A 12,608-nucleotide genomic window follows, 5' to 3' on the forward strand; every position below is an offset into this window, starting at 1 on the left:
CCCCCCCAGTGCCTTTCAAATGTTCAAGTTGAGAGACATGTCACAAGATATCTGGACAATGCCAGACCGCCCAGGATAGAAAAATAATAGTTGAGCAATAAGCATTAAGCTTTCAAAAGTCATCATTTGCCTTTTCTGCAGAATGTGCTGGTTAAGAGCATTTTCCCTGCTTGTCACTCAAAGGAAAACGTGTGGGGAGAGGGAAATGTTTTGATCTGCAGGAAAATTACACAAATCTCTCTCATGTGATAAATTATGATGCATCTTTTCCAAAGCCCACAGCCAGCTGGAGAAGTGTTTTTCCCCTAGTCATGCCAAGTGTGGTATCTGATTATATAAATCGCATCAGTTCCCATCCCCTGCAATGTTTGTTGATGTTTAGGCTTAAAGGGCAAGGAATGTTTCTATCCTTACGAAGTTCTCTCACATCTCCCTCAAGACCATATGTCACAACCACACGACTGAACAAGGTAAGCCTTTTTAAAATTATTTTTAATTTATTTACTACACGGGTAGCCTGCAGAGTAATTCCATTCAAAATTGCTGATAGAAGCAAAAACACTGCTTCTTTGCTGCTGCACTCTAGGTGAAGGAAGGGGAGAGAGCTTGCCTTCCAGGAAAGCAGCAGAGTGTGACCAGCTGGAAAACGTTTCTGTAGAGCAGGACGGGACAAAGCCACCGACACCAGCAAGCCTGCAGAACAGACACGGTCCTGATAAAGCAGAGGCAGATCCAAAAGTATCAAGCACAAGACTTTTCTGGCACCCCAGGGGAGCCTGGGCAACCTCCGAAGTCTCTGAGAGTTACAGAGCTAGAAGACAGGATCTCCCCCCATTCTTGCAAGGCCACTGTGGCAGGAGGGAAGGACTTTTTTTTCCTCCTACCTTACGACTTCAGTTCAATCTCACAGCCCTTATCCATGCTGAATGGCACTTCGGCAAACAGCCACATCCACGAGGACTCGGAACAGGATGTGATTTCAACAGAACCACTGGCAAGAGCAAGCGCTCCCCAGCAGGAGGTCAGGTCAGAGCATCATGGAAATGTGGGATAAAATCTTGGCTTGGATGAAGCTATTGACCTCCAAAGTGGTCATATTTCAATCAGCCCCATGACAAAGATACTACAATGTTTCAAACTAACATTAGCCAAAAAGTAATGAAGCTGGTTGCAATTTTCCTGATGACTCTTCTTTTGGTTTTGACAAATCAGTGGTTTTAAAAAACTGCTCACTGAAGGTCGGTTTCAACACAAAACCGTTGCTAACCTTTTGAAATACGTTTTGAAGCTATGACTGTATCCTGTTGCAGGACAGTTCTGCTGCAACCACCTTGGGTTTAAGTGAAAGACAACATTATGTTTGAAATTCTAGCGGAGGTTAACACAGAGATGAACAACATACTTTTAAACTTAAAGGGCTTGCGCTGAGGCTTTGGAGGAGTATTGGCACAGAGAATAAAAGGTATGGTTATGTCATACTTTCATTCATGAAAACTGACATTTGGTACTTTGGTCACATTAAGAGGAAGGTTTCTCTTCCCACCTTTCTCTCCCCACCCCAGCTCAAATTTTTGTGGGACATGAAAACACCATCATCATCCCTCCCACATGCTGAAAACTATTCTGGTTTTTTGCCTTTTCTGTTTCAGAAAACACAAAGAAAAAAGAGTTATCAAAAACTTGCACTGCGTGATACAGTTCAAACTGTTTATGACAGGCAGCTTAATACAGAGCATTTACTTCTGCTAAGTAGGCTGTTAACGGAAGATACCAAATTTCCAGTGAGGAAACTGAGTAAGCACAAATGCACTAGTGAAATGGTAATAGAGGCCAACATTTTAATAAATACATTTTCATATCTATGTGTCACTGGATGAAAAGATGTTATGAAAAACTATCATCAGATGAAGCACGTATGCAAGTTTTCTTAACTGACTATGACAGGCGCACAAGATCTGGCAAATTCAGCACGAGGACATGTGGTGCCAAGCTATGCTTTTAAGTGCTTGCATACAATTTCATGCAGTAATAAAACATGCTATTGGTATCATAAGCAATGCTTACAGCCGGGTATTTATTTTTATGGTTCATAATATCACAGTTTTGCAAGCACTTCTCCTCTAAATATTTGCAAATAAACCATTGTCACAGAACAAGCTAAGATTATGAAGTCTTGTACATACTATTTCCATAATAGCTAACTATAGTTCTCAGAGTTTCTGCCTAAGAGGAAAATGTTACGTTCATGACCAAAGTCAAATTTAAAAAGGCTGATTCTGGTCCTTGGAGTATCATGGCTAAAAATCCTCCAGGCTTCATTTACCTCAATCTGATATTCATCTACTACAGCAGGCTTTTATGCAATTATATTACTTTAGCCACATGACCCTCCACAGTTAATAAATCCTGTTCTGTAGTGTGCAAGAGACTGTCTGCAGAGAACAGGGATAAAGACTGGATATGCAACTGCCATCCATCACAAAGAACGCTAGCCTATTTGGGATCAGCCCGACTACTGCAAATGGACTGGGTTAAGCTAAAAATAGAACGTGATGCTCTAAAAAGGGTATCTTGCCTATATGGAGTTAGTCTTTCTTGTTATGCCAGTTTGTGGCTCCATTTCTTGAAGGTTCCTGAGCAGTTTAATTATAAATATCCTCTTCAAAGTTTCACCACTGGCTTATTTTCATCACTTAACAAACCCCTGAAACACATTCTCTATTTTCATATGTAAGCAAGGAGCTTAAAGATAAGTCTTTTTCCTGCTACAGAGGTGGCGAACAGCCAAGTAGCTGTGCAAGAGTCAGAGTGGGTTCAGCCAGGTTAATTAAACTTGTCCCGGTTCTTCTGGTCATGCTGCACGTAGGCTGGCTTCACACCTCCCCAGTGCTCCCAGTAACAGGAAGGAGGGGCAGGGAGACGCAAGCCAGTTATACACAGGATCAGACTTGATTCTGCCCTAGCAGGGGTATAAGCACATTCGCAGAACACGGAGCCTGAGCAATCAGTCCTGGCTGGCTCTGCACAGAAATCAGTTCAAATGTCTGCATGTTCATGGTATACTTAATCCCTAAGGACACTTGAGAGCTGACCATGCGTAAGAATGTGTAAAAACAACAGCATCAACAACAAAGCTCACAATTTTCTGGTACTGGCAGTTCAAAACAGATCATTAATGATATCTGAACGCACCACTTTGTGCCAATGACTCTCTGCCTCACTATTTCACTTAAAGAAAGTCACAGTTGAACTTACAGTACATTTTACATGATATCCCAGCTATAAGAATACGACCATTCTGGAACACAACTTCCGATCGTTTGACAACGAAGTGTCTACACGTTTCTCTAGGCAGACTTCCTAAAAAGAAGTCTGTCAATCTAGGTGTGCTTCTGAGTCTCAGAAATACTTCAGCTTACCTCCTGGATGTGTTGCTCCAAATGACTGATCAATTTGTTCTATGGTTGGAGCAATTGCCTGAGAGTTAAAATGGACACCACTGAAAAAGAAAACAAAATGAACCTGTCTTAAGAATATTGAATGGATGCTACAAATGTTTACTAATGGCACATTTAAATTGGAAGAAGTCTCCAAGACTGAAGGAAGGAGTAACCTGGTAATTTAACCAAGTGCTGTGTTCAAGAAAGGATAATTATCTACATTCTTTTTTGACAGTTATTTTGTTTTTTTAACAAGAGTGATTGAAAAAATGAATTCAGGATTAAAAAAAAAGGCAAGAAACCAATCACTAATCAAGAAGAAATCACGGGAGGTCTTAAATCACTTACCAATATTTTAACTTCACCTTAGTCAAGTCATAAACTTCAATCACCTGAAACATGGGAAACAGAAACATTACCACACTTCACACATTTGCGAATCATTACAGAGGCAAATTCTCATCAAAAGGCAAGACTAGCTAGTGCTGCTCGCTCCCCTCCTTAACAGAACTCTGCCAGGATAAATCACATTGACAGAGACAAAACTCCGAAAACTGACTCAGGAACCACTGAAACAAGTACTGAAGAACAGCTACGGGTTCAGTACAGTACCTCCAGATCCCGTGTAAATCAGCACTGACCTTGCAGAAAGTAGTCTTTTCACTAATACATCAGCATCTTGATTTCTGCAAAGATTACTCTTAAGCAAGCTCAAAGGAAAGTAATAGCAAAGGTCAGCGAATTAGGGAATCCTCTAAGAAACGTCAAACAGTAGGCTGTTCCTTGGGTTGCTCTTATTACCCTGAAGAATACCTGTGCAGGGCAGTAAGTCCTAGCACTGACTGCACTGTTCTAACTTTCCAACTCCTTCTAAAGTAAAAGATGAACACAGCAAGACTAGTTCTGATATTTATTAAATATTTCAGACCTTACTGGATATTCCAAGGAGCTCCCCTCTCTGCAGATAATATTAGGTATGGATCCTTTCTTCTGAAGACATTACTGCAAACGTGCGTCTGAGATTGATTTCATATGATTTTTATGTGACTATTACTGGATCTTGAGACTAGACTGGGCTTTAAGCAGGCCATTTTTGGGGAGCAACCATGGTCAAATGAACATGCTCTATGTCGCACCTTCATCATCAATACTTTAAAACAAAGCAAAAAGGAAAAAGTACTGCAGAGCACATCATAACTGCTGTAAAGAAAAGGTAAATCACTGGCAGATTTAGAAAGGACTCGCTCTTCAGCTAGAGAATAAAGCAGAATTCCCCAGGGAGCTTGCTGCCAAATGTGGCTTTAAAGCCTAAAAATATCACCAGCTAAGAAGGAAGTCTTGGTTTTGGGAGATGCCTGGCAAATAACCCTAAATAAAACAACTTGCAATGCTTAAACCACTATAGAAAAAACTAAAAAAACCCCAAAACAAAAAAATCATCAACATTTAATGGTACACTGTTGACTCAAAAAGTTGGAAGAGTTCTCTGAAGCACTTTGTTTGCTCGGGAAGCCCGCACATTTCAGGATAAAAGTAAGAAATGAACATTCTGGCAGAACCAACATGAAGAAAAGCAAACAAATTTTTCTTCTTAATAAATATACTTTGAATTAAACTTCTTGGAAAAAACTGGTTATCCAGTATTTTAATTCAAATGCAGTTTGACATGTCCAGGTCTCCTTTACTGCACAGCTTGTTAATAACAAAGGCTACTTTTATGAAAAGCTAGGAATGATTTTACCTTTTTTAGTGATCTCGCACATCATCTTCCCCCCCCAGAAAACGTTTCTGAGAATAGAGGAAACCACCCCACACACAGATCTAGTTTTGCAGCAACTACCGGAGAGCATCGGGCACGCTCCTGAAGTGCTGCTGAAACACACTGCGGTGGCGGAAGACAAAAGGACGAGTCGAACAACAAGGAGCCGTGCATGAGGAATAGCACGTTGCGCAAATGAGGTCCCAAGCGAGAGAAACACCCTGACAGCAGCCAACAGGCACCGATTTGCCACCGGCTCTCTTCCCACGATTCAGACAGATCTATTCATGTCAACGTTTCCTTTTACTAACAGCAGAGGAAGAAACAAGCGCAACTTCACAAAATGTAAAGGTAGTCAAAAGATCTCATAAAAGTCACGAAAGACACATATTGAAGAACCACTGCAACAGGCCATAGCACTAGAAAAGGATTTTTTTTTTTTTTAAACTACAGAAGCTACACTGACAAAAGGATTAATGTGATTCTGTCTGTGTGCAGAGGAACAAAAACTGAGAAGACCAAGGACTATTCAGTGATGGGTTTACTACACAGCCAGAAGGCAGCTGGTTTAAATGAGTAAAACCTCATGTTTTGTCACACTCACTGTTTTGCTAATTACTACTGAGTAAGACTCAAAAATGTTCAGGTATCTACTAACCAGCAATAACAGACCAACGCTGGGAAATCTAATTCTTTCTCCAGCTCAGAGCGAGCGCGTGCGAGAGACCTTGTTGCTAAAATTCATAGCAATGTTTTCAGAACCTGGTCCTGGATCTACTCTTTCACGTTAGCTCACGTTAGTAACACCTCCTGCGGTGCTCTGGCTACTGAAGGTGAGTAGAGAGACTATGCAAAAGCCTTCCTCCCCTCCCTGAAAAAAGGGAGGAAACATTTTAGGAATATTGCTATGGCTTTATTCCTGCACCAGCTTCTTGGGGTCTGACAAGACTTCCCATTTTAGTAGCCTGTATTTCAATCTCTTTCACAACCAAATCTAATAGCAAGTGTGTATTGAAAAGAACCGACACCACACAAAGAAAAAAGGCATCCTGATTTTTCCAGTTTTGCTGCTGCTGAGCAACACTGAAAACAGAGTCATACCATCTTAAAAATAGGCATTATTTATTCTACACCTACCCTATTCTTTAACAAGTCCTGTTGCTCACTTCTGAGCTGATCCCACAGAACTTCTTCTATAAAGCTTTCTGAACACAAGTATAAGTTTTCATAGCATTGTATGGATTTACACAGCTTTACTCTTCATAGTTAAAACAAACAAACAAATGGTATCACTAGACCACTGAACCACGACATACCAGAAGAGATTGTTTTGGGGGGAGTTTTTTGGGTTTTGCTTTTTTTTTTTTTGAAACAAGCCTAAAAATACATACCAGCAAAGTTTGGTTTTTCTATTTTTTCTTTAAAACAAATTTTAAAACACATTGTGGAGAAAAGTGAGAAGAACAGCTCTTGCATAGTTCTTACAACACTGGGTGTTGAAATGACAAAGTCAGACCCTCAAAACCTGGAGATGAAGAGACATGGCATACGCTAGGTACAGCACTTCAAAAACACTACAAGATTGTGACATTCCAAAAAACGTCAGTAAGCAAGCCATACACTTGAAGTGATTATGTCAGTTTTGAGTTCAGTCTCCTTAAGAATTAAATCTATTTTGGAAAGATTTTGTACCGCAGGTGTAGCTTACACTGATAAAGATCCATCTGACAGAATTTTCAAGATACTCTCTTAAAAATTGTAAATTCACATAAGCAATCTGAATAATTAAGTTCTAAATCTTGACAAAAATAAGAATCCCATTATTACAGAATGACTTCATGAACAGAAACTACCATAAGGCAATTACAAACTGAACTCTGGCAAAAAAGTGCTGTTGTTCCCCATCTGAGCTCAATTTGAACTGAAAATTGTTCTTCAAAACATGTATTTTTATAGTTAATATAAAAGATTTTGAAAAAGGAAAATACAAACATACCATGGTGTTACAGGTTACTACTAGAGAAATAAGTACTTCCAACAACTACTAATTTGGGTTGGTATGCAACAGTTTTATATATAAAGTATATGAAGAGCTCAAGTTTTAGCCGACAGCACACCACTACACTCTTACAGTCATTTTGGGGATAAAGTACTAGGCTGACATTTTGGAGAGTGACATTTTGCTGCTCATTGGAGACATGACTAAGGGGAACAAGGCTCCACCTACCCCTGTTCCAAAGCTTGGAAGTACGGATGCAAGCACCATATTCCAGACTTACCTAAAGGGTAAGCATTCCATTTTTTAGCATCACATTTAACCCCACACTTCTGCTTTCAAATGTTAAATAGCACAGCAGTTAGAGCAGTACACTCTCACCCAATTAGCCAAATCAACACCTGGGCACTTTGTCACAGAGGAATTTAATGCACACCAGGTGAGAACCACACTGACAATTGTTCAGCACAGCTGGTCCTGCCAAAAGGACCACCCTGAATAACTAAGAAGTTACATACAGATATTTTAAATGTTTCAGTTAAGAAGGCTTTTCAAAATTTTGTACTGATCGAGTCATATCTCTACAGTCCAACCGTCGCTCATTTTGTATGGACGAAACATACCACTTTCATAAGATTTTTTTGCGAATGTAAATACCATGGGAAGTTAGTGACCAGCCTGCCCTTTATTTTGCACCTTAACTACACAAAGCATCCTAGAGAGAGGCAAATCAACACTTGGTCACCTAAAAGCACAGAAGCAGAATTGCGGGGCTGAGAACTTTGATCGCAAGAATAAAAACTCATCCAGAACAAACTGAAGTCAGCGCAGGAGGCAGCTGCTCACAACAGGCCTGAATGTGGCTTTCTGGGAGAAGTCATGCACTCACAGCCGCACAAGTACTCTGTGAACCTAACTCAACTGAAAACTAAGAATAGGAGGAAGCAAGTTTACTTTCAAAGATAAAACGGCAGCGTTTGATAGATAAAACGGTTTATCTATTCAAAGATAAACAGATAAAGGAACAACCTGGGCAGAAAACAACACTGTCCGGTTTGCATTAACCGACGATCTGATTTCAGATCCTAGGCTTAGCTTTAGTAATGGCCTTTCGCAGCTTCTGCTGCAACTTGAGACAAGATGGGCAAGTGAGACCACACTGGACCATCATACTCCTATGGCACTCTTACACTCCCCAGTACAATGTTGAAGTGTCTTAATCCTATAAACGAAGGTTTAACCCCCAAACCAAAGAAATGCAATTCATTATCACAAGAGAGCACTATATATGGCAAATTACACGTCTAAAAGAACCACAGACTTACGCTCTGTTAAGTGTCAATATATCCTAGGGTTTTGGTTTGCATTGTTTTGTTTGCAGGAAGGGTGTTTCATTACCTTAAGTCTCTGATTGAAAGCATCAAACAGCAGTTTGATTCCATCCTGAGTCAGGTTAAGGATGAGGTCATGGCTAAGAGGTGACTGTAAAACAGAAAAAGCTGTTAGGCTTTTAATTTCAAGGCTTCTTTGTTAAGATATATATCATCGTACAAGTATAAATTGGTTACTTCGGAAAAACAAAACTGCCTCAGAAAACAATCACTTGGTTCATCGAGTAAGCATAACGAAAATACATTTGGCCAAACCTCTCAACCCCTTCAGTTTCCTTCTGAAAAGAAACAGAAGTGCCTGTGTAAGATCCGCACCCTGCAAGCACTCCCAAAAGGGTAGCTGTCCACTACTTTAAGTCGGGGCAGGGGAGAAACACCTTGAAAATTAACGTTCCAAGTTTAGCATCAGAGACATCATGCAGGGACAGCCTGTTGCATTCTTGGCGCACAAAAATAATAGCCCATCTCACCAAGTCTCGCGTCAGAACCAAGCATACATTTGACAAAAAGGTGGTGAGATGGCTTTCCACTTCAAATATCAAAGAGTGTCACCGTCTTTTTCAGGCCTCAGAAGGAAGGCTTCAGACTTATGTTGTGAATTTAGGTTTCCTTAGTTACTGTGAATCATAACAACGAAAGGCTTAATTTGCAGTCTGCTGGAGTCAATAGGAGACATTCCACTGGCTTCACTGGTGTCTGTATAGGCTCTACACCATCTCGGTCTGCTGCGACACTGTGGCAGCTGCTCAACTGCTGCACCGGTACCATCCCCGCATACACAGGCAGTTGGCCCCAGTTCAGCTATTTGATCGTGTACCATCCAAAGCGCATTCGCTTCAAAAAGCTCTACCCTCCACAACTGTCTCCTCAGAGGAGAAAAAAGGCTGAACGACAGGCAGGCAGCAATATTCATGCCCTAGAACTGCACCAAGCAGCTATGTAGCAAAAGACAGAATGGGGATGGGACATCTGGGGCATATCCAGGCTTCTAATGCGGGCAGCCACAGCATACAGCCCTTTTTATGAATTAAGCATAAGCTATCTTAAAACCTGTTACTCCCCGCTTTGCTCTACTGGGAGAAGGTCTATGTTTTGACTGTCAGAAGTCTAATTTTCATCCTAAATTTTCTCACCTCTTTATTCTCACATCAGCACTGTCTTCTAGCCTGGATATTTTTTGTGCATTCTCACATGCATCTCCCACCCCTTCCCAATACCATGTATTTAAGTAATCAGATCCTAGACTTCACACCGCTAGGTCAAGGCAAGCCACAGGGCTTTCAATCCCCCGTGATGCAGATTTCCCACTCCTCTCGATCACTCCAGTAACTTTTCCTGATGCGGGTTCAGTTTGAGCTCATCTTTCTTGAACACCGGTGATCTGACATGTAAGCTGTCTTCTAAATGAAGTCTTCACAGCACCTTGCACAATGGCATCAATACTTCACTATTGGCGGCAAACTTTGATGATACTGCGTAGAACTGCAGCAGCACTGCAATATAGCCATGAGCCTGAGATAAAAAGGTCTAATGCTGATCCTGACAGTCTTTTTTTAAATCCCTTATAAATCTAATTTAGAAAGGCTACAGATAGAGCAAAAAACCATGTGTCATGTTGCATTTAAATATACCAGAGTTGTTCTGATATGGGATATGCTCTGCATTTCACTGGTTTCTAAGCAAAATTTTCATAAGGTTATTCCAAAATTAATGAGAGCATTACAAGTACTTTTGAGTGGGTGGAAAAAAAACCCCGCAAACTTGGAGGAAATGCTTGATAATTAGTACAGCAAATAGCTTCTGTTCTATGCTGGCATATTTTCTAATAGAAGAAAAGTTTCAAGGGCACAAACTTCGTTCATGTGACTTAATACACAAACTAGAACCTCAGGTATGAAAGATGATGCCAGGAAGCAACAGGAGAGTCCTTCCTGAAGGAAGCAACTCAGATGTGCAGTTACGCTGCTAATCTACACAAAGCTGCAGGAAGAACTGTTATCACTGAACAATCCCATCGATGCAAATCCAGAGGAAGAGGCTTAGGAAAACATACAAAGGCAATTAAGTACCCCACTTAAACAGACCAGAAAGGAGTTAAAGTTCTCTAGTAACAGAAAAGGGTTCATCAAGCTTTTTTGGCACAGTTTGGGCATCCCATTTATGTCAAGTTAAAAAGAGAGCTGTGGGCAGATCTAATTGCATTTAGTTGTCATATAAATTTTTGAAAGGAAATACTCGCTGCTGGAGTTCCAGGATCAGAATTCAGCGCTTTAGATGCAACAACTTTAAATAACATTTGATCACTGTGCTCAAAGGCATTCTTTTAGAAAGCAAAGAGGAAAGACATGGAGGCTGTTCAGGTATAGTTTAGCTAGATAAAAGTTGTGTGTGGCAAAGTTTATTTAAAGCTTTGAATCTTCTAAGAACTGCAGCAGCAGCAGCTCTTCGTGCTCAGCTGCTCATGAAGTACACAATGTTCTGCACAAGGGTGAGGATATAGCCAGACAGTCAACTGCAGGCCCTGAGTGGCATGTGGAAAAAATTGCACTGAGTCGGAATAACATACAGAAAAAAACAAAAGAAGTCATCAGCAGCACAACTATACCACAAAGTTGAGAACTACTATTTTGTTGGAGTATGCAGATGTTAAAAACATCTTTACATTTATTACAGTTTGGGGAGAAAAAACCTAACACACACACACACCCCTCCCCCCCGAAACAGAATAAAAATTTTGTTTTCATGGTCAAACACAACATAGCTTTCCAAGAGGTGTAAAAAGCCAAGCAGCAGTATAGCTTGCTTTCTAGTACTGGACCACTAATCCTTCTGTGATTCTACAAACCCGAGAGGAACGGGAATCTCATCATTTATCTAAGCAAACCTAGAAATAATTCTGGAATGCATTGTGGTAAGAAAAACTAAAAAACCTCCAAAGCACACAAAAAACAAGGAATGCATTCACTGCCAGACGGATGCTCCCATGCATTAAGTACAAGGAGCTAGATTTTCAATTTGCAATTCAGTCATCATAAAACCCATAAATCTATATAACGTGAAACAAAAAAGGGTAGTTCATTTAATTACGTGAAATATGTATCCAGCAGTAAACACCAGAGTCGAGCTTGTTCCTTAGCCATTCAGCATTCACTGCGAATGCATGAGGCCTCAATTGGTATTTTGATACAAACTGACATTCTAGCAGACTTTGCCTTTTTCCTGATGCAAAGATCTGTAATCTACCACATACGAATATCATCTTCTGAGTAACGTGCGTTTCACATATTACACACGTGGAGAGTCACGATCCTCCTTTGTCCCATCTCCTCTTCCCTTCCACTTCCTTCAAAGTGAAGGTGGGTATGTAACACATTTTATTTGATCTAGCAGAAAGGTTTCACTTCTAGTCCCCTTTTTGATGGAAGTCAAATGTATTAGGAACTTAAGGCTTAGTTACAAAGAACGATTAAAACATCTACAGCTGGTTTAAATTACTGCATCCACTTTCTGCAGGGCAAAATTGCAGATCCAGAGAGAAAGCGTGGAAGCCTTTTCAGGGCATTCATCACCACTGAACCAAACACGAAAGCGTGAAGTAATGAGTGATTCAGTACCTCAAAAATACTGCAACGCTTGACAGTGATAATGTAAAAAAACCCCAGAAATTAAGTTATCCAGCTAATTACAGAACATTTCCCTTCTTAAAGGAAAAACAATACTATGCCACCACCGCATATACAAAACTGATACCTGTTAAATCACTGCACTGTGCTGAGGATTTTTACACTTGACATAAAACTGTTATAAAAGCTACACCTCTGATGTGGTGGTAATAATCCAGTGTAATTCAATTTCAAGTAGCTCCACAATTCATACAATAGGTATGTTAGCATGACACAGTATCAGTATACCCTCTAATGCCTTAACCTGGGGGCACAGTAAGGTGAACGACCCGGCCGGACCATGCGCTACTCACCTGCTCACTGTAGAGAACCTGGACGTTTTTGATAATGCGACAGTGT

At 40.5% G+C, this 12,608-nt stretch overlaps 1 protein-coding gene across 1 annotated transcript in view; it reads right to left on the bottom strand.

Moving 5' to 3' along the window:
• LOC103914246 (chromosome unknown open reading frame, human C16orf70) overlaps positions 1 to 12,604 on the bottom strand; it is a gene marked incomplete at its 5' end in the record, with an annotated part of 30,612 nt that extends 18,008 nt beyond the window's left edge. The window contains 4 exons of the mRNA XM_009320861.1: positions 3,420 to 3,499; positions 3,789 to 3,832; positions 8,594 to 8,677; positions 12,563 to 12,604. Of these exons, the coding sequence (XP_009319136.1) occupies positions 3,420 to 3,499; positions 3,789 to 3,832; positions 8,594 to 8,677; positions 12,563 to 12,604 (250 nt within the window). The remainder of the gene's footprint in view (positions 1 to 3,419; positions 3,500 to 3,788; positions 3,833 to 8,593; positions 8,678 to 12,562) is intronic.
• Positions 12,605 to 12,608: the final 4 nt, after the last annotated feature.

This window comes from Pygoscelis adeliae, unplaced genomic scaffold, assembly GCF_000699105.1.
Source record: "Pygoscelis adeliae isolate BGI_AS28 unplaced genomic scaffold, ASM69910v1 Scaffold63, whole genome shotgun sequence".
NCBI lineage: Eukaryota > Metazoa > Chordata > Aves > Sphenisciformes > Spheniscidae > Pygoscelis > Pygoscelis adeliae.